General features: G+C 32.5%; 1 protein-coding gene across 1 annotated transcript; it reads left to right on the top strand.

Annotated features, from left to right (window-relative positions):
- The first annotated feature begins 9216 nt into the window (after window positions 1-9216).
- LOC132714851 (endoprotease bli-like) lies at window positions 9217-23050 on the top strand. The gene is made up of 8 exons (XM_060697768.1): window positions 9217-9291; window positions 9774-9848; window positions 10569-10658; window positions 11074-11211; window positions 11430-11521; window positions 13827-13915; window positions 14433-14631; window positions 22851-23050. The coding sequence occupies exons 1-7, from the start codon at window positions 9217-9219 to the stop codon at window positions 14549-14551; spliced, it is 678 nt and encodes a 225-aa protein (XP_060553751.1). The 3' UTR covers window positions 14552-14631; window positions 22851-23050.
- The last annotated feature ends 1303 nt before the right edge of the window (window positions 23051-24353 follow it).

Below are 24353 nucleotides of genomic sequence, written 5' to 3'. Positions count from 1 at the left end.
ACTGTATACCAAATATCAAGAGGCTGAGATAAGTTGGTATGGAAGACAAAACTATGAAACTATGAACATTTGTTTACATAAATTCCATAAATAAGTTCAAGGTGGGGGGGGGGGTAATTCTGGAAATAGTCATGCTTGTCACACAACATATGTGTAATGATAAGAAATATAAACAAGAGGGCCATGATGGCCCAAAGTCGCTCACCTGTATATAGGCCCCCGGAGCGGGGCCAGTTTAAACCCCAGGGCTTTTATTTGAACAAACTTGGTTGACACCCATTAGAAGATGTTTCATGCTAAACATCTAAGGTCTAGCTTGTTGGGTTTTTTAAAAGAAGATTTTTTCAAGTTTTTTTCTTTACACATATAGTTAAAAACAATGACACACCTGGGGCAGGACCAGTTTTGATCCCAGGGCTTTTATTTGAACAATCTTTGTAGACACTTACTAGACAATGTTTCATGCTTAATATCAGAACTCTAGCTATTCAGGTTTTTTCGAAGAAGATTTTTAAGTTTTTGCTTTACACATATAAGGAAAATGAATGACCCCCGGGGCGGGGCAATTTTGACCCCAGGGCTTTTATTTGAACAAACTTGGAATACACTCACTAGAAGATGTTTCATGCTTTGTATCTAAACTCTAGCTATTTGATTTTTTCATCAAAAAAGATCTTTTAAGTTTTTGTTATATGCATATAAGGAAAATGAATGACCCCCGGGGCGGGGCCAATTTTGACCCCTGGGTTCTTATTTGAACGAACTTGGTAGACATCCATTAGAACATGTTTCATGCTAAATATCTTAGCTCTAGCTCTTTACATTCTTTAAAAGAATTTTTTTAAAGTTTTTACTATATGCATATAGGGAAAATCAATGACCCCCTTGGGCGGGCCAATTTTGACCACAGGGCTTTTATTTGAACAAACTTGGAAGACACCCAGTAGAAGATGTTTCATGCGAAATATCTTCGCTCTAGCTCTTTGGGTTCTTTAAAAGAAGATTTTTTAAGTTTTCACTATATACATATAGGGAAAATCAATGACCCCCCAGGGCGGGGCCGATTTTAATTCTAGGAACAAAATTAGAACAAGTTTGGTTTTGGACCTATAGGTGATACCATAGACCAAATATCAAAGCTCTAGGCCATTTACTTTCAGACCAGAAGATTTTTCAAGTTTTCACTATATGTATGTAATGAGAATCAATGACCCCCCGGCCATTATTTGAACAATCTTGATAGAGGTCTACTACACAATGTTTCATGCCAAATATCTAATCTGTAGCCTTTGCCAAATCAGAGAAGAAGATTTTTTTAGATTTTACTATATACATATAAGGAAAAACCTATGACCCCCCAGGGCGGGGCCAATTTTGACACTAGGGACAAAATTTGAACAACTTTGGTAGAGGACCCATAGATGATACCATATACCAAAAATCAAAGCTCTGGCCCATGTACTTTCAGACAAGAAGATTTTTTAAATTTGTGTTTTTTGAAATCCATTTCTGGCCCTATGACCTACATATGCAACAGACCGGAACCATTTGAACAACTTTGAAAGGGGCCCACCCAAGGATCATTTCTGTGAAGTTTGGTCGATGTGCAGTCATTGGTTTCAGAGGAGATGTTGTTTATGTTAAAAGTTGACGACGCACGACGACGGACACAGGGCCATCACAATAGCTCACCCTGAGCATTGCTCAGGTGAGCTAAAAAGTAAATTAAATTACTTATAATATTTCTTTTTAAAAAAAGTTCAAAGGGATATTAACCTGAAAATATTGCTTTAAGAGTAAATTATGAACCTAGTCACATAAGATGTAATTGATGATAAGGAATATGTATTTGAAGTAAGAGGTAGATGCCTTTGAAACTAAACTAGAAATGTGTCCATAGGACACGGATGCCCCCACACACCACTGTTCTGTCAATCTTATGACTCTAGGTCAAATATTTTTTGGACTACATATGCCACAAGTTGAAAACTAAAAATCAACAAAGGGCCATAATTCTGTTAAACTTGGTTGCAGCAAAAATTCCTTCCTTTACTGCCATCTACACATTAAGGTTGTTCATCCCTGGAAGTTTAAGCAAAATCTGCCATCCGGTTTAAGAGGAGTTGCGTTCACAAAATTTCTACATAGTATATAGTGAAAAAATCAACAAAGGGCCATAATTCTGTAAAATTTGGTCGCAGCAAAAATTCCTTCCTTTACTACCATCTACACCTTAAGGTTGTTCATGCCTGGAAGTTTAAGCAAAATCTGCCATCCGGTTTAAGAGGAGTTGCGTTCACAAAATTTCTACATAGTATATAGTGAAAAAATCAACAAAGGGCCATAATTCTGTTAAATTTGGTCGCAGCAAAAATTCCTTCCTTTACTACCATCTACACATTAAGGTTGTTCATCCCTGTAAGTTTAAGCAAAATCTGCCATCCGGTTTAAGAGGAGTTGCGTTCACAAAATTTCTACATAGTATCTAGTGAAAAAATCAACAAAGGGCCATAATTCTGTTAAATTTGGTCGCAGCAAAAATTCCTTCCTTTACTACCATCAACACATTAAGGTTGTTCATGCCTGGAAGTTTAAGCAAAATCTGCCATCCGGTTTAAGAGGAGTTGCGTTCACAAAATTTCTACATAGTATATAGTGAAAAAATCAACAAAGGGCCATAATTCTGTTAAATTTGGTCGCAGCAAAAATTCCTTCCTTTACTACCATCTACACATTAAGGTTGTTCATCCCTGTAAGTTTAAGCAAAATCTGCCATCCGGTTTAAGAGGAGTTGCGTTCACAAAATTTCTACATAGTATCTAGTGAAAAAATCAACAAAGGGCCATAATTCTGTTAAATTTGGTCGCAGCAAAAATTCCTTCCTTTACTACCATCTACACATTAAGGTTGTTCATCCCTGTAAGTTTAAGCAAAATCTGCCATCCGGTTTAAGAGGAGTTGCGTTCACAAAATTTCTACATAGTATCTAGTGAAAAAATCAACAAAGGGCCATAATTCTGTTAGATTTGGTCGCAGCAAAAATTCCTTCCTTTACTACCATCTACACATTAAGGTTGTTCATCCCTGTAAGTTTAAGCAAAATCTGCCATCCGGTTTAAGAGGAGTTGCGTTCACAAGATTTCGGGACGTACGGACGGACGGACTGACGGGCGGACAAGTGCAACGCTATATGCTCCCACATTGTGGGGGCATAAAAAGTCATAGTAAAAAATAATATTTTTCAAGTAAAAAAAATCTAAGTTCATGGGGAGGTAATTCTTGCAATATTGGTGCTAGCGTTAACAACCTTGTCACATAACATTTGGTTAATGATAAGGAACATATATTTGAAATATGAAGTTGATCCCTTAAGAAATAAATAAGTAACAGTAAATAATAGCTGTCGGTAGGACAGCAACGCTCTACCATTCTAAGTGCTTGATAGAAAAAGAGCCTTGGTAATGTTAAATATTAACAAAAGGGCCAAATTTTCCTTTAAATCCATGTTACTGTTATAGGCCTTGAAGAGAGTCCTATTATGCTCTCAAAGAAGAGTATAAAATTTCAACTTGTTCCTAGCCAGATGTCAATTGTATATGAAAATATCTGAGGTGGTATGCAAACTTTAATTAAATAACATAAAATCTAAGTCAGAAAAGGGGCATAATTCTGTCAAAATGCTTGATCCAGTTATCTCCTCCTGTTTACAGATTGGGTCATGATGGTGAACAAGTGTGCAAAGTTTCAAAGCCATATATCAATAGACTTTGATATTTGAGATATTACAAAAACTTATACATAAGTTATTACACCTACGCTGACACAGACGCCGACAACAACACTGACACACTGGTGACTACAACAGCTCTACTTTTTCTTATCGAATAGTCGAGCTAAAAATAACTTTTTTAGGAAAATTCTATCTTCAAGAGGAGATAAATTTGAAAATTGGTGCTAGAGTAATGAACCTTGTCACATAAGTCTTCATTAAATTCATTCGCATGTTTGGCTTGGAAACCGAGAATTTTTGCGAAATTTTAGGGTTTCTGGCAAACGTGAAATCGCCGATGTTCGGGATCAATTTTCGGATAGAATCTACTGCAGTAAATATCAAAGAAAAGCGTATGTGTATTTTGGTTTGTTGTCCTGGCATTTCGGCACAATATCTTAAATTCTTAATAGTCTTATCGAAAGCTTTTGCAAGAATGAAACTAAAGCAAAATTGTGCATAGAAAATGCCGAAAATATTCGACAATCATTCAAAATTACACTCATTTGTAATTTGAGAAAACAGTCTTTAAACTTGAGGCGTAAATAGTCGATAATTTTATCCTTTTGTCGGTAAAATTTGCTAATTTCCAATCAACTGTTGATCAAAGATATAAAAGTATCACCTCGTGTTATATCTGGTAATTACATGTACTGTACAGCGCGTGTATACATTAGTCTGATCACTATTGCGTGATAATGATCGTAAGCGTTATCGCTGATTGGCTTATCGCTTCACGGGTCGATGTGCATAGGACCGCCTACCTATAGACTGACACGCGCTGACGCATTTGTGTATTTGTGGTTGTAAACAATCGGTAATGTTTATGCGTCCCCAGGCAAAATTAAGCGTACGTGGAATCCTTGCTCTGAAATATTTGCGTCCAGCTGTAATAAACATGCGTACCGGGACGCCGAAATAAGCGTCCCCGAGAACCCTTATTAAGATGTGGTTGATGATAAGGAACATATATTTGAAGTATGAAGTTGATCCCTTAAGAAATAAGGAAATAACGATAGAAAATAATATTTTTTAAGTAAAATTCTAAGTTCAAGGGGAGATAAATCTGAAAATAGTGGTGCTAGAGTTATGAACCTTGTCACATAAGATGTGGTTGATGATATGGAAAACCAAAACTTTAATCTGAATAAGGACGCGGACGCCGGGGCAAGTAGGACGGCTCTCCATATACTTTGTATAGTCAAGCTAAAAATGAAAAGTAAGAAAGTGTTTTATGCAGTAAACATTAATAGAAACATAAAAGTGATATGGCACTTTTTGTACTAAGAAGCGAGGAATGATATTTTATCTTTTCTTGCATCCTAAATCTATAGTAAATGATATTTTTACCGTACCTTTCTTGCCTATTAAATGTATGGTATTGTACCTTACAATATTGCTTTAGCAATGATGTTCCAGGGTTTTCACATGTTTGTTTACACAAAATATCCATACATATATCTAATTTCTATTATAATACATAATTATATTCATTAAACTTTATGCTTTAAACAAAAAAATAGATCTTTTTACAACATTACCATTAGACAGGATTAATTTTGACCCCAGTGACACTACTGAAGTTTTCCAGATTGTATGTAAATGATAAGCAGACTGGAAATTTATACACCTGACAATCTATTTTCCTTTCTTCGAATTTTTCCATGAATATGTGACCATAAGGCTTGGAATTTTTTTAACAACATAGCAATATTCTGAGGTATCCAATGCATTTCTCTGCTTAACTTCAGCTAGAAACTTTTTAAAAGGAAGTTTTTCACATATTTCCAATACAATTTAGGTGAAACATGTAGGTCCACTGGCATTCAGGGCTTCCATTAAGATCCAAAATTTGGAAGTCAAAGCCTGCAAAATGTCTTGACATTGGAAGTAACAAAATATTGGTAAAGAAGAAAAATGCATTACATTTTGGAAGTCACAAGCCAAATTCAAGGAGTGAAAAGACTCACAAACTTCCATTAATGGAAGCCCTGCCATTACTATGAAAATGGTAGCCTGATGTTCATTTACAAAAAGTGTTTATAACTTTATCATTCAAACAAAAAGTTTCTCCAAAAATTGTGTATTTCTCATCTAAACAAACAACTAGGCACATTTCAACATCTTACAGTTCACATATATTCGTCTTACATGTCCACAGATATATATACAATGGATAGGAAGCTCAGAAAATAGTTGATAGTCAGATTCAGATCCACAGTGCGCTTCGGTGAAAATCGGGTTTTCCCACTAGCCCCCGATTCTCTCACTCTCGTTAAACTTCGGCGATATCCATGAACTACTGTTTACATTGCCGACATTGTTTTTTTTTTTTGAGAAATATCTGTGTGGAAAAGTGTGTATGGTACGTTTTAACATAAATAACTATTGCTTCTTATGTAAGTAGAAAATGCTTCGTCTTTTTTTTGTCAATGTTCCTCTTGGAATTAAATATGGCGGTATTTTGGCTACTATTACCCAGGATGCATCAAATCTTGGAAAATCCAGAAACACATGATAACTTGCACAAGAACAACCCCAATAATACTGAATTTAACTGTATGACGTCTAAGTTACTTCTCCATCTATATTAAGCTCCATGAAATGTCCAATCAATCAGTAAATCAATAAGTTGATTGATCATTAGAACATTCAATCAACAATCATAAATCAGAGAATGAATCATCGAGTCAATGAAATCGAAGAAATCAACACTCTGAAATTAAACAAATTACATCAACATAAAAATAGAGTTAAATCAATTTCCTTTGTCTGAAATGCATAATTATCATTTAAATAAAAACCTCCAAATTTATGGTCAATTACAATAAACCCATTCACAGTTTCTATATGATCTACGTAAATAACCGAGGTATATCAAGTGAAAAAATATGAGTTGCTTCCCTTATCTTCGAGTAAAATTGATATCTCTTATGCTTAAACAAAACCGCTAGTTTGTTCTGATTAAATGTCCGCTTTTAAAATGTATTACACCAATAGCAAACGTTGGATCTTAGCTTCATCACAGTATATTCTTCAACACATCTTTTGACAAAGTATTCAAATGAACAGTTAACCCTACCACATTGCAGACCATTTTACATACAATTTATACAGTGAGAAAACAACCGGTTATCTTTATTCCTAAAACTACTGATAAGAAAAGCCTCTCGTCTGCTAGTTCTGAAAGTGTTTACCGGTGTATTAAATATTTACAACACATTGAACAGCTTACTTAACCTGTAGGTATATTAACTTATAATATAGCTATATGCTTTCTATTGGCCGCCACAATCATAAGTTCATTTAATGAAGTTATAATAAAATACATCATAATCATAAATACATTCTAAACTCACCAGTTCGTGTAATTGAATGTACCAAAAAAAGCATTATCTTCTTCAAACACGCATACTGTCAAACTCTCTCTCTCTGCTGTAACTTCTGCAAAATATAATAAACACAATGTGCAAAGTGATATGAATAAATTGTGAGATTAAGTAAACAGAGAGCTAGATTAACGGATTTTTCTGAAAACAATTCTCAAAGGTTCCAAATCACGAAAACTGATGACATTTCAAATCAGACCACACTCGTTACTTAATTAAAAAATCATCTATGACAAACACTAATTTAAACCAAATGCAACTCAAAATAATACTGACCAACTATCAATAATCCATATTTCCAATAAATTAAGAACACTTTGAACTTTTTACAAACAAAGCCGCTTAAACATAGACAAAACTAGTGATATTGCGGGAAAACAAGGGAAACAACTCAAACAACACAAAAAAAATATATCAAGACACCTGAATTATCAACACTGTTATACATCATGAAATCCAAATAAGAATTCCAAAACAGATTACATTAAGTTCAAATAATATTGGTAAGTTTTCTGTACCTACTTTTAGAAAATGATGAGATCAGCTTTCACATACAAATATAGCGTTGAAAACTTTGTTTTGGTACGAACTACTTCCTTACGCAAAGTTAACGCGAATGAATACTAATGATATTTTTTACTGATTATATCCTGAAAACATGCAAATAATATACGATAGAAATAACAAAATCAAAAATGAACTACTGACAATTCAAAATCTTATCACTTGTGTGTGACAAGAAAATCTGTGTAGAACTACTTTGCGTTGTTCGGTACCCATTCTTCTATTGAAATCCCGCAAATTGTGATAGAACTGTATTCACTGCTAACGCAGCGAATACAAAAACCACAATTATTGCACTCCACATAACTTTAATAAACTCAGGTAGAAAATATAAATCTTTCAATAATTTTCTTGAAATTGGGAAAGATACAATTAAACATGATGTTCTTTTTGCGGATTTTCTGTCTGTTGTTTATCTTTTCTAATGTATTTGCTATCGACAGGGGGACTTTACATATTTTTAATTGAATGTGGACAATGTACACAATACTATAGCTCATTTGCAAACGGCATCGTTCACTCTCGTATCTAATGCAAGTTGATTTTCAAATTTTTCATGACTTCCATTTTAAAATAGATATAGATGTTGAATAAATCAGTAGTATGACATTATATAAATGTCACATCACACTGAGAGTGATAAAATGAAACGTCCACCCAAGTCAAGTGGTATGAATCGGGGCGTTAACCTAGATTGACGTTATTTAGTCAATAATGAACATTTTGTTTTATTTTACCTCAATGTAAAACTCACACAGGCCTTTTATGTTTTCTGATTGAAAATCACCCTCCTAAGATATATCCCATTGGGAATATTTCTTAAATCACCGTGGAGCACATTATCATTGTATAACTTCATATGTAGCATTGTTTTAAAGTTAACTTGACTTTGTTAACTAGGCTACGTTTCATAGTTTAAAATGTCATATTCACAGAATAATACATGTATATTTTGTCTCAACTTTATGTAGAAATGTATAAAATTATTCTTGAATTCTGTTTGTTAGGTTTATTGTTTTGAGCAAAATTAAATTGTAAAACTGATAATTTGTATTATATTTATTTCCTTGACTGCGTTCTACATAAATATTGAAGTTGTAGCTGCGCCTCGGAGTAATATACAAGTTCTCCAGCTGACAGTATCCGCTATCACCCCGACAGCCATGTGTTATTTATATATCATCACCCTCGTAGGAATTGTGTGTTAATTATAGATTTGGACATTTCATACATTACAACTAATGACTCAAACCCAGCACCCGATCTGTGCATGTAATGTCAGCGGGCCCAAATGAAAATCGTGATGTTAACATGTGACGTTACAGTAGACTATATATAAAAAAATCACGTAAATTATGATTAAAGATAATTCAATTTTCAAATTTTATTTTAATGAAAACGGAGGTGAACAGTTGTGTTGAAATGTTCGTCTCGTCCATACACATTCATCTCAATAGTAGGAATGACTGATGCTTATTCTTTTAACGCGTAATTATGAATAATTTAAATATTGAGAAAAAGGGATTGTTGAACATTTCATTATCTGCGTTGTCGCTCATCAACTTTGTTGTAATCGCTATAAGCAAGGGGTTACATTTTGTCACATTTTAAAATAAACAATAAGGCATAAATGACAAAAATAATACACTGAAACATGATCAAAACATATCGAAAAAGTTACTCTACATGTATATAGCGGCAAGGTTGTATGTCCCTAATGGACAATATCAGGAACTGAAAAACTGACAATACCTAATGTGCTGTGCAATGATTAAAGGTCAGCCAACAAAGCACACAAGCACAAGTGCAATACAAAAAGAAGCACAAAATATAAATTAAATAAATTTACTTTGTTAATGGGCTTTTTTATTACGCTTTATATTACGTATTTATCTTCGGACAAAATCATCCATCAATTTTGTAAAGCAAGTCAATTGAACAAAATGTAAATTCAGTATGAAGTATGTAATGGATATGTTCTTAGACGCATTTCTTCCATGCAGTTTATTTTAATAAGTTAAATTAGTCAATATATTTTAATCTTTATTCAGATAACCCCTTCAACGCACATATTACAATATAATGGCGACAAAAATCTATCGCAAGTTCCTGAAACGGATGAGCAGGTATATTGTGTATATATTTATCTTTATTACGCTCGTTGTTATGCTTTTCCATGTATAGATATGTTTTTAACAGATTAGAGATTAAATTAGCTTCCCATAACAGGTGTCCATTTCTTGATTTTTTATTATTTATTTTCACAGAGTAATTTGTCATGTTTTATTAAAAGAGAGATACAGGCAAAATTTTCATTTCTTCGTTTTGAATTTTTGATATATTGTTCTGTAAAAACGAATACATTAGGCAGGGACAGGAACAAAACTATTCCCCTTATAAAGAATAAAATGACGGTTTCCTAATTTGACCCACGGAAGGTAGGTTAGACCGTTAAGATTTCACAATAGTTGTCACGGTGAACTCTGGAAACGTTAAAGGACATGCAAAATGAATTGTTTAAATTATAAAATATCCACAATATCTGCTTTCGCAAATTCCACCGTTTGTTCAAGTCACATGCCTTGTTTTAAAACTACTCGATGATTCTGTTGGCGTCTAAATTTCGTTCAACAATTTAAGATATATTTACGCTTCTATCCAAAATATATAGAATGTATACAGAAATTCTGTACTGGGACTTAAAAAATCTATTTAAGCGTGATTTGAGTATATAAGATCATTTTAATATTCTTTTCATTAATTATCCCTAATTGAAAATAGTTTATCAAATGTGCTTGTTTTTATAATAAATATAGCAATTGAACATCTTATTTCAATATCTGCAGATATTAGAAATTGAACCGGTAAAGATACTACGGGGAATAATACAACTTGAAGGGGACGCTGAAAACCTTTACGAAGAACCTATTACCATGGTAAGAGTTGAAACTATTGTAAATTGCATTTGAACGTAAAACCTTACCAATGAGATTAACGTGCACGAAAGTTGTTGTTCTTTTCTTAGTAAAAATTGCTACTTGAATTGGTTTTAGGAAAACAACCTTCTGTCATTAAACATTGTTTAATTTAATGTATTGACCAAGTTTACAAAAACAAAAGGATAATTTAAACTATCAAAAAGATTCTCTGAAACGTTGCATTATTAAAGAGAATTATGATTGAAACAAATGGATAAAAATCTAACTTACTAACAAACGAACGAACTCAAAACTGCGCCAAGCAAAACGTCATTTGATTTCATCAATATTATATGAATATTCCAAGTAGACCCGGCAGCAATTGTTTGATATGTGTTCGGTGTAGAAATATATATGAGAGTTTTGTCTATAGCCAGATGCTACAAAAAGCAACTACTATGGCACGGGTGTTGAAGATGCATGGGCAATGGGTTGCACCGGCAAAGATGTCGTCTTAGGTCTTGTAGGAGTAGGAATAGATACACAATTACTCGATTTGAAAGAAAACATTGTAAGACAGTTAATTTGCTAATTATATACCACACTTGTACATATTCACACATATAAAAAGGATTTTTGATAATTCACTTGACACTAAATCAATAAAGTTTGAAGATTTAATAAAGTTTTGTAAATGTAAGTTTAAATGTAATTATGTATTAAACCTTTTATGAAATTCTTATTAGTGTTTAAATTTAATGTTATAAAATTATTTACATGCTCTTTCAGAAAAAAGACTGGAGCTTTAATTTTGTTCAAAATAATACCAATGTGGCTCCTGAACACTTTCAAGACCATCCAGAAACTTTGCGTGATACAAAGTATGTTCCGGTTGATATAATGAGAAATATCTCTGTAATATTTTATTTTAAAAACCAATGAAAGTTTTAACTTGTGATCCAATATGTTCATAATTATTTACTTAATGTTCTAATACAAAATCAGGTTTAAGTTAAATGTCATTTACACAATCAATTATAGAGCAAATATAGCTTTATTTACGAAAGTAAAAAGTGACATTGGTTCAAATTTACGTAAGTGCGATTGCAATTAAGTTAGAATTTTAATTTTACAATTATTAATAAACTGATCAAAAGTAATTTTGATCATAGATGGGAATGATTTTCATCATAAAATTTAGAAACAAATATAATTTGAATTCTTTTAAGTATGTAAATTACTAAGGATTATGATATAAGCTAAAACTAAGATAGAAGTATTGATTGGCGTGATCAAAGTAAAGTATTCTTATCTAAGTATTATACATTGGTTATATAAGCTATTTTGGATCCCTCGGCAACTGCGACTTTCACTGATAAACTACATATCGATTTGATTTACAGTTCCTTTTCCAATGATAGCGCACACACAAATCATATTAAGTTTAAATACTTCAGTTTTCATATTTCATATGTATGCAAATCGTGATCTAGGTAGTGCCTAGCAATTATAAGAGAACGCAATAAAAAATGGGATTTGCCCCCCCCCCTCCCCCCAAAACATTCAACAAACAAAAATAAACATACAAAATCAAACAAACTCACGACCAACCCCCCCTCCAAAATAAACAACAATAAATAAATAAAATAACAAAACTAGAATCTCATAAGCTTACAGCAAACAGGTTGAACTGGATGATGACAGGCAATTTGCAACATATGCCGTTTATATCAGACCGAGTCGTCAATATTAATTTTGTAAGTTCAAATTTTACATAGGCAGTATTAGGCAATATATGTAGGTACTAATACAAACGCGCATTCGGAGAAATTCATTAATCGATTTGCCCGACATCCAAGATATGTTTTTTGACATTTATCTTAAATATCAAGTCACAAGGGTACGTTACACTACATTTGGTGTAATCATAGAGCATAGTTTCAATTTATATGAAGAAAAATGAAGCACTAGAAATGTCAGATGGATCTAATTAGGTACGGTGTCGTTTGGGAGTAGCTGCAAGCAATATACTAAATGAAGATAATAACATCTGTTGGATCCGCGAGTATCAAAAGGCACTGTTATAGGTTGTTTAAAGTATTAAAAACAGCACCGAGGCTGTCAAAGACCAAATAATGGAATCATTTCTAGAAACACTGCAGCTGTAGGCCGTTTGTAGAGAATGACGCAATGTATACTTATTATGGGATAGCTCATTTTCTAGACTAAAGACTATCAACAGGGACAGTGATGCTGCTGTTTATGCTAATAACCATTCAGAAATAAAGTATATCAAAGTTTGCCATTGTAACATTGAAAAGATAAATCCCAGGAGATTCAATGATTTAATTACGGGAGACAAAAAACGTGTTTGGGTACTTAGAGCCACAGAGACGCTGAAAAAATAAGTTTTACAAACTTCTAGGTGACAAAACTTTTACTGGAAAGTTTAAAAGGATATTGTCCAGAAATAATTTAAGCATTTTATAAAAGGTAACACCCTTGAAAGAATTTACGAAGGCTCTATCATGAACATCACAGTGGCTTCTCCCATTATTTTGCCTCAGTGAATTCTCGTTGCATCAAGTAAGTAACCTTCCCTTTTCTCCTGATCTAGGCCTATTTGACTTTCAGTTAGTCTCTTAAGTGGAAAACAACGTCGTTAGAAGTTAAAATAGCATTGTACCAGTGTCTTCTGTTCACCAAGTGGGACTACTCCGAGACATTTTCAAGGAAGAACAAAATGACATGGAAAATATAGTCTGCGCAAATGCATTCAACTAACAATAACTAAGAAAGATTTACAACACTTTAACGTGTTGCTATGAATATGAATCTTTTTTACTTAACGTGTTTAGAATGAAGGAAAGAAAAGAAATAAATAACATGAGTAGGAAAGGCCCATAACTAATATGTTGCATATATGTACATTTTATTTCTCTAAAAAATGCTTTATCATAATTTTAACCGAATGAGTTCTATTCCTGTTTGCATTCAATGAAATAAAATAGTTTGCTATTATTTTAGTGTTATATAATTACGAACAAATGTATTTCGAGATAAAATTCTAGAAGAGGTACCTCGGCTTGAACAGAAATACACGGAAATTGCATACTCGATTTTTACCTTTTTATACATGAGAGTTTGTATTGTATTATTCAATCAAATTTTCCTTTTCTTCTTCAGTCATGGAAATAATGTCGCAAGTATAATTGCTGCTGTAAAAGACAACAATTTTTGTAGCGCAGGAATAGCTTATCATTCACAAATAGTTGGTAAGATTGTCTCATAGATTCCATGAATTGAGACCCCTTAATAACATATAAGAACTGAGTATAATGACCTATCTGAACATTCCTATGCAAAATTCAACAAGAAAATTGTTAATTTGGATGTCAACTTAAGTATGAATATATAAAGTCTTAAGGCCATACAGAACTAATTCTAGTTCGGTTGTGTAGGAAGCTAAAAGCTATTATAAATACTCACGAATCCGTTTCTCGAACCAACCAGCAAGATCGTAAAGTGTCTTGTCCAAGGAACAACGATTTGCTTCTGTCGAGGTTGGAACCCACGCGGCTAGAGAATTTTAGACTTTAAAGCTATAACCAGTAGCCATGCCGCCACATTTTTTCAGGAAAATATAAAAATGAAGTAATGTAACAATCAATATTTTAAGATAACAGTAGTTTCTACCTTAAAATGTATCACTTCCCATACTGATAAATTATGGCTTTGTTTATATTTGATATTCTAATGTTTTTTTTTTTTTAATTATTTCAATTGTTTCAGTTTTGAAAGTATTTGAGTTTAATTATACTGATAATTCAAAACTTAGTCGAAACCACTGGACAGCTTCTGATGCTTCGTCAAGAGCACTGTCTATAAACTACATGATATTGAAATACTAGTAATGGCATGGACATTACAGAGAACATTTCATAAATTAGACTTACCAACAAGGGAAGCAATAATTGAAGGAGTTAAAGAAGTAAGTATGAACATGATAGGTAAGTAACTGTTTTATCTTATTTTCTTTCAAAAAAGTAATTGAGAAACAAATATCACAAGCAAATCGCAATCAAAACTGTCATTTTTCAGTCTAAACAGTCCAATTTATTATATGTCAAAGAAACAAAAAATAAATGCATTCGCGTGTAGCAAGCGTATATGCGAGGACTGATTGATAAACTCGCGGCATTGTATTATCTCTTTAACATTTAAAGAAAAACTTACAAAACAAATTACACCAGATACCTTTACCCCTGACTGACAGAAAGCCAAATAAATCATTGAGATAAATTGAACAATACAGTTTACATGCAAAATCAAAACACTACACTATCCTACACTTGAAGCACATCGATGCGACGTTGTCACACACTGACGTCATCTTAACGTTAAATTTTAATGTCCGGTTCACCTTTTCAACGTAATTATCACCGGTAGTGACACATTTTTATGCCTGTGTATCCATTGGTCAAAAGTCACTTTAAACCAGTCTGAACTGAACGACAGAACTATCTCGCGCGCCCTGGTGCGTAACTCTAATGGTGTTTAAAATCGTTGGCCCCTCGTTCCTTCTTTAAATCGGGGACACAAACGGAAGTCTAATGGAGCCAAGTCCGGGATGTACGGTGGGTTCCCGACATAACACCTGAAAGTTGATAACGCATAACGACTGCATTAAGGCAATATTTTAAAATGCATGTTCTAAAATTAAATAAAGTATTTATAGAAAGATTTTTAATAACAAAATAGTAACCGTTATATTTTTTTATTTTTACCTTTGAATAATATTCCACATTTACGGTTGATCCCTCTCGCACCTAGTGTTGTAACAGGAGCCCATGCCTATCAACCTATCAATGAAGTATTAATACATTTCCTTCTTGGCACTTCGCTGAATTCCAGCCTTTTTGGGTGGAGGTGTGTCAGGTGACTTTCAAATAGAAGACTGGTGTTTGGATGCGGGATCGCATGTCTCGTCCGTGGACATGATCCTGTCTAAAATATCTTCGCTATGTGCCTTGTAACGCTTGAGAAATTCTTGAGAACACTGTATGCGCTTCTCTCTGTCGACTTCCGTCAGAATGCGGGGTACCCAGCAAGCAGCAACTTTCGATATGTTGAGCTCTTCTGTATGATGTTCTTCCTTCTCTAAACCGCTCATGCCATTTATACACAAATGTCTTTCCACATCGAGGTTAACGCTGCTGCGAAATAATCGTTCTATACATCGTCCTTTAACTTTCAGGAAATGATGTCAAGGCGCCATGCTAATTTTCACGTGTAAGCGCCAATTTGCTTTAATATTGCTTCCGCAGTGACATTTATACTATATCATGTATACTTAGAAATACAGCGTGCTTCAAGTCACAGAACAGTGTTTGTTATGGACACGGTGTATTCGTAGGAAAAATATGATATATATTCGGCAATATGGATGTGTAATTGCAAACATTTTGGTTTATTCATGTAGTTCAATAAAATAATTTTGTTTTTTTAGTTTAATTCCGCAAATTTATCAATCAGCCCTCGTATAAGCCACATTGTGAACTATTAGGCATAATTATTAACTGGAGAGAATATTGATAATATTTTGGTAATTATTTTTTGTAGTAAAATATATTGCTATTAATATATCAATGAAGTATGTTATTGATGATAGTTGCATCTAGTGTTATCTTGCATGCGAAATTAGTATAATTATTGCATCAAATTTACAAAAAGATAATAACTATATACTACTATGGTGGCATGATATTCATAACAAACTCTTGCAGATATATGACAAATAACTGTTTACTTATTTATTTTATTTTTATTAATCATTTATAGCCACAAATGACTTGAAATCAATAAATATTAGGTGTTCTGTACATTTTTATAGTATCAACATTATAAGCTTACTATTAAGATTGATTGTCGCCGATTTTTTATTGACTCAAAAAAGTTTATTTAAGCATATTTGGTCAAAATATTCAATTATATATATGGCAATTGCATACATCCAGAGTCAAGGTGCAAAGGTGCAATTGTACCGATATTTAAAAAAGAGCACCGTAACCATCCAGCTAACTACCGTGGCATTACCTGACATTATTTGATTACAAAAATATTTTCTTTATATCTTAGGAGTATAATAGATAAATAGCGTGAGAATGAAAATGTATTAAATCCCATACAGTTTGGATTTAGAGATGAAAGAACTACCACAGATTGTGATTTCATTTTAAAAAACATAATACAAAATGTTTTTTTCTACAGAAACACAAACTATATTGTGATTTTATTGATTATGAAAAAGAATTTGATAGTGTTAACCACAATGCTTTATGGATTAAATCAATTGAATCATGGTTGTAAAAGTTGTAAAATGATAAAAAATGATACAAGTTATATATGCAAATGTTAAGTCATAAGTTAACTAGAAATGTGTCGTCACGCCCCGCATGCAGCCAAAATTTCAAATGTTATAATATAAAGTTCCAAATTTGTTTGTACAAACTTTTTTTTTCATTTTAAGTTCAAAGCCCTTAAAACTATTCAATGAGACTCAAACCATTTTTATACAAAGTTCAAAGCATAGAAACTATTCAGTGTTAACCTTTTGTAAATTGCATATTGCATATTCGTAGCCAAAATAATGACTACATGCATTTCCACAAAAGTATGAGTGCTGAAACTGTAAATTCAATTTTTTTCGAACATTCAAGAGAGATAACTTTGTCCGAAATCATTGTTCGATCTTGAACTGCTTATTCTTAAGATGTATCTATATGTCAAATTTCAATGTGTACAATCATTGGGGAGATAATAAACGGAAACTTAAAATTTCTGATTTTTTTCAGAGTTCAAGAGGGATAACTCTGTCAGCTATCATTAAACCATGACCAAATTCGAACGTGACCAGTGTATTCTTATGACAACTATTTGGGAGATAATCAATAGAAACTGAAAATAACATTCTTTTCAAAGTGAAGGGGGCATAACTCTGTCAAAATCATTGAACCATGACCAGATTTGAAATTGACATGTGCATTCCTTTAACGTATAAATATGTCAAATTTGAGTTGAATGTGTATTAGTCCGATTAAAGTAAAATTTAACGTCAAACAAATTGCAACACAAGCTTTTTTTACATTTTTAGTTTGTTATACACATCATATAAAACAGGTAAAAACCCTAAAAAAATCTAACCATGGCAAACCAGTAAAAAAGCAATTCAAATTTTGCATCTGTTTCGAGTTTTTATATGGCTCTGCATGTACACCATACACAGAGTTTTATACTGTAACCGGTGTCGAGGTAAAAAAGTTATGAGGCCGCGCGATTTAAAATATATCAAAATTTACACATTTATACTTGGAGTTGGATTAAGAAGCTGTTGTGCCAAAGTATGTATAAATTTTTATATTATATTTACTTGTTTTTTACAACTTTTAGCCTCGTACATGCCCAAATATCAAATACAATGAATGAATTGTAATGGTTTTTCGCGTGTATATAAGTCATCGTTTGTCGTTAAAACAGTCAAGATTTTGCAATTTTCATGAGATATAAATAATCATTAGCCTATATATTAACATTTCTTTTGATAATAAGATGTTATGAAGTAGGAAAAAATAAAAATAAACAAATTTAAGTTCATCCTGGGTAGCTTCAAAATGTAACTACGGAAGCGTGTTTGGGTAAACAATGCACGAAATCTAGAATAAATTGTTATGAATTTTAGAAACTTAAATGCATGATATTTATTAACAGATCATTAGTTTTTGGTATAAAAATGTCAATGTGTATGATAGCTACTATGTTTTTATTTAATAACATTTGGAAGATAAGAATTGAAAGGTAATACTGAGCGTGATACGAGTATATTATCTTTTTATATACTAGTGATATATGAGATGTCAGGGGAGTCAAAACAGATACAGAATTTACAATGATTATGTAATTTCAAAATTGTGATTCCAAAAAAGGGAGAAAAACTTATTTTATAGTCACAGTAAGCAGTTCAAATTGTTGTTGAGCTCCATGGTTTAACCAGAAACATAGATAACATGCTATCTATGTCTCTGGTTTAACTAAATTGTGCTACAAATATTGATGAGGAGCTATATTCGGAGTTAACTGTTGCTTTGCCAGTGGTAATAATCCCCAATTTGAGAGTTAAATTCTTTGTACAATTTTACAAACACATGAGATAAGATAGTTTCAATACAAACGTAATGAATCAGAGATGTTTGTGCTAATATGGATATCTGTATGTCAATCTACACCGTCTAAACATGTCTATCTGCCTTTCTGTCCGTCTGACTCTCTGTTTTTTGTCTTTACCAAAAAATAAAATTTGATAGTTGTAAAACTTGATTCTGAGATACTGTTAACATCTGCCTATCTTTAATAGGGTTTGCTTTCCTTTCCTTATGCTGTTCGTCCTATATTTATGAAAACTACAGCATATGGTCTGTGAATCAAATTTAAAGTATTGGCCTAAACGAACAGATAACTCATTTATATGAAGTGATTGATAAATAGTTCGGGTGCTTTTTTTTGATAAGCCAAAAATGAAAGCCCTGTCATACCTACAACCATGTGACCACAGGGGAAATGCCTCCTTTTATTTAATTCTGTTTCCCAATAACAGTTACAGATGTAATTTAAATATCTGGTAAAAAGTGATAAAAAGTGATCCCTCAGATGCATTAAAAAGCAAAATTTACATGAAAATTGCAGAGCGGTTTGATTGAGTCTATATATGACGGATAATGAAAAAAGTGCAACATCCCTCATGCCCCCTAGCACCGGATTGAGCGGTACTAAATTCTCAACACTTTAAAGTGCTGGATTCAATGATCCCGAAATATTAGAAAAATATAACAATAATGAAGAGAAGTACAGGGCAACTTTTTACGGCTGCCACACAGCACTTCACATCTGCTGTTGTGATGTATAAATATCTGGTAAAATAAGTGATCTCTCGGAAGCATTAGAAACAGCAAATTTACTGAAAATTACAGGCATGGTTTATGAAAGCTGTATTTGACGTTGAACATACGTTTTGCTCTATAGTGCACCCAAATTTATGCATTTCTCTGAAGCGGACTCCACTTTTTGGGTAATATTTATTTGATGAATAGTATTATTTTTTTAAGACCAGACAATGTTTTTTTTGTAATCTCTTTTTAATTCCATTTTAGATGATTGGATGTAAAGCCGAAATGATAGAAAAGAGTATTGTTATAATTACGTCGAGAAGAGATAACTGCAAGAGACCATAATATGATAAGAAGTTCAGAAACAAGAAAAAAATGTTGAACGTATATTTATTTAATACAATAACTGTGTAAGTTGCAGAAAGAACATAAATTTCGTGGCGATGTTGTCAGTAAAGTTGAAACCTTCGACTTTCATGTTTAAATCAAGTCTTTGTGTAAAATAAGACACTTTAAGCGTGAAGTAAGGTCCTAGGAAGAATCAAAGGCGTAAATGGCCTCCTGACAGCTAAAATACGTTACCACCATTGTTGTAACAGTAACAGTTGAACATTTCAAGACGTTCTTTTCATGAAAAGTGCAAAAACACGACTTGCAAATCTAGTGAAAAGACCATCGAAAACAGCAGGAGAAAGCTTTTTAACCACTATGCAATACTTTGAAAGTTATTGAAAGGATAACTTTTTTTAAAGGTGACTAGGTGTAGTCGAACTAATGAGCATTATGAGAGACATAGAGATGTGGAGATCACTTTTAAATATCTCTTTATATAATAAGGAAGAAAACATAAATAGGTTAAACAAGATGTGATGGCATTCAATTTCAAAGGTGAAATATTTTTTAAAGCAACCTAAATGATCCATGACATAAAATTGGCATTTGTACATATAAAATTCTAATTTTGAACCATTACTAAAGACATAACTACAGCTCATTTTCAGCATTTATTCTTCACTAACTTAAGTGTTGTGCAATATAGATAGTTCGACAATCCTGGCGATGATAAATGAAGTTATTTCTACTAAATCATATTAAAAGTGATAGTTTGCATATCATTTATGGGTAACATTTGGATGGATGAGACTTAGGTAACGTACAAATATGTTAAATGACACAGCAAAAGACTAATTAACGAGTTACTTTCAGAAATTGAGTATATTACCAGATGCATTGTTTGTTGTAACTAAGTCTGTTTTCTTTATTTTCATAAATTTTTCCAAAATAGTTAAAAAATGCTAGAATAATGTCAATGTAATTGATGTAACGTATGTTACATTTTGCTTTTAAAATGTCTTAAGTGATAATGTTTCATTATTTATATAAGCTTATGTGATATAAATATTATTTGAACCTCTTTCCAATTGTAAATATTAGGTATTTTTAAGATAATGCAATTTGAACGTTTTGCATTATTATTATGTGTGGGTGGGGTAATAATCTTGTGTGTCACAAGTGAATAAATAATAAAAAAGAGGCCAAACCTGTTATTATTCATTGCAAATTCAATTTTTATGAACACCAATACATGCTGGCTAAAAAACTACCAATCTATAACAGAGAAAGACAAGACAGTCGCCACATATATATTAAACATATTACGATATTATATTACGATTTTTATGCCTGGACAGGTACCTGTAAACTACCTGCCAAAAGTCAAGTTTCCGAAGGTATATTTTTTTAGGGTTTTACTACAAGGTCCATGCATATATATTGATTGCAAAATACTAAAGAAAGCTTGTGTTGCAATTTGTTTGATGTCAAGCTACATATACTCATAACTTTAGTGGCCTATATTACCGTTGGGGAGATAATGAACGGAATTTGAAAATTTCATATTATTTTCAAAGTCAAAAGGGCAAAAATCATTAAACCATGACCAAATTCGAACTTGACCTGCGCATTTCTCAGACGTATCCATATGTCAAATTTGAGTTGAATGTGTAATATCGTTGGGGAGATAATGAACGTAAACTGACAATTTCATATTAGTTTCAAAGTGAAAGCGGCATAACTCTGCCAAAAATCATCGTACCATGACCAAATTCGAACTTGAACTTTATTTTCTCATGTTATATCCATATGTCATATTTGAGTTTAATGTATGCATCCGTTACTTAGATAATAAACGGAAACTGATGATGACGGAATGACGGAACAGGGTTACACTATAGGCCCCAGACATTTTGTGGCGGGGGCATAAAAATGTTAACGGTTTGTCATTCTCAGACGTTTTTATGGAACGATTGGTGTTGAACAAGGAGAGCCTTTACCCCCTGTTCGGTTTATATTGTTTTTAATTGACATGTGAGCCTTTATTGATATTGATAACCTTACAAATAACAATTTAGAGCTGTTATCTGTTTTTAAGATATTTATTGCTGATGACATTGTACTTTTTACTACAAATCCAGTTAGTCATCATTTGCAATTAAATGCTTTCGACAAATACTCCATTAAAGATAAATGTGAACAAAACCAAAATATGCATTTTTGAAAAACAAAGAACACATTGAAATTTTAGGTGGAATATAAATTGAAAAGAAAAACGGAAATAGAATTATTTGATGCACCTGTCACTCCAATAATAATGTACTGATCTGAAGTTATAACATTTCAGACGTTAATAAACTTCATTACATTTTTTGTTTCAAATATGTTTTGGGGGTAAGTCATTCTACATTCAATGCAGCCGCTGCAGTTTTCTCTCAGCATTACAATGTAAGCAAAGATCAGCAAAGTATTCCATTAATATATTTAATAACCCAAAGTCCTTGATGTAGAGTGTTATGATAGAATTTACCTTGTATGAAAGAAACGATATAAATACTACACGATCACATGTATGGTGTAAACTTTTTTTTAAAAAGTAAGATAATCTTAGATACGTATTTTTGTATAATAATTTAAACGATATTAAAGTATTCAAAATAGATCTTTTAAATCAAAGACTTAAAGATTAATATGTTCAGCAATGGAATTACTTAATATGTGACCAACCCAAATTAAATAATTATAAATCATTCAAAACAAAGTTCAGTTGTTCAGTAAAATTGTGGAATCTGCTTTGAAAACTACTCCAGTTTCGCACTGATATCGATTAATATGTACCGAAGGACGGAATAGTTGTATAGGGATGGGACTTAATGTTGCGAAATATACTTTTATCATTGATTAGTTTCATTTACATGTCTGTGTATCTTTAACAAAGGGTAGAAATGGCAGAGGTAAAATATATGTTGTGGCGGCGGGTCCGATTGGCAATGAGTTAACAAACAATATCAATACAATTACGGTAAATGGCATGAGTACAAATGGCTCCATTTCGACAAAGACGTATCGTGATACTAGCGTCCTTACGTCTGGACTTGCCGACGGTAACAGTCTTGTCTCGCCGTACATGGTAAATATATGTATTACAGCTTGTAACACTGGAGTAGTCTCAATGTTACAACAACGGAGTAATCAATTTGTAGCAACTACATATATTACTCAAACATCTTTTCAGTTTTATGACATTACGAGTTTATACATTTTTTTTCTGTAAATAAGTAAAACACAATAAAATGAATGAAACATTTTTTAATTAATATATGAGTATAATTAATTACGGTTTTCTAGCGTCAAACTTTGCTTGGAACAACGTTTGTTTAAGAGTTTCTCATTTTATAAATAAGTGTTTCTCATTTAATGCTATTTTAATAATATCACCTATTCTTTATTATGTTATTTGATGTGAACATCCAGTTGATAGATAATATATTTAAGTGGCATTTTGCTCCTTTTTCTTATTGTCAAGTTGGGCTGAATTGACTATATATTTCATAAAAATGACTGTTGTAATGGTGGTTGGCCAAATGTTGATACTGGAAACTGTTAAGGATGAAATATAAATCTGTCTAAAATATAAAAAAGACTGGCACACTCTTTTTTATAAATTAAAAGTTACGTTAAGTTTTAAATGGATATTTATAGAACTTTTATTGAGGGGCGTCAGTTTCAATAGTTCTAAGAAACTAAATTATAAAAATTAAAAGGCATTTATAGTTTTTGATTTTCACCTGTTTACTCATCATATATATCCTTGGGTTCGATTGGCATAATGTCACTTTAAGTGACACCAGACCATGATATAAAATAAATTATAAACATTGCCATGGTGAAGGCATTGTTTTCTTGCTATTTAAGTTCACTACTACAAGCTACGAGGAATGCAGTATCGGGTTTAGTGGTGTATCTGCAGCCACTTCACAAATTGCCGCAATCATAGCCTTAGCTCTTCAAACAAAGTATGTCTTTAACCTTTGAATATGAATAAATTTTACTGTATCAAGCTGTATCACTTTGCAATAACGAGCCATCGTGACTTTTGGACAGGGCAAAATTATCTTTTTTATTGTCTTTGTTTGGTTTTAAGGTGCACCAATGCAATTCATGTCACGTGGCACCAAAACAGGAAAGATGAGTCTAGGTTAACTCGGGTGTTACAAAACTAAAGCAAAACAATAGCCAAAATCACCTCCCCTCTGTCTGGAGATGCATAGACTTCAGTAATTTGAAAAAAAAAAATTGTCGCCTCTTACAATCACGAAGAAAGAAACAGTTGCTGCAATTCTGATGCCTCAACAATTAAAAGCAATCCCTTAGCCACAAAGGGCACGAAATAATATAAAAATTTCCCACATTCTCGTAGTCCTTTTTAATACTGAGTGGA

The sequence above is a fragment of the Ruditapes philippinarum genome, unplaced genomic scaffold, assembly GCF_026571515.1.
Source record: "Ruditapes philippinarum isolate M1 unplaced genomic scaffold, ASM2657151v2 ctg3546_1_1_1_1, whole genome shotgun sequence".
Classification (NCBI taxonomy): Eukaryota; Metazoa; Mollusca; class Bivalvia; order Venerida; family Veneridae; genus Ruditapes; species Ruditapes philippinarum.
Note: the sequence above shows the minus strand (reverse complement) of the source record. Positions and strands in the feature narration are given on the sequence as shown.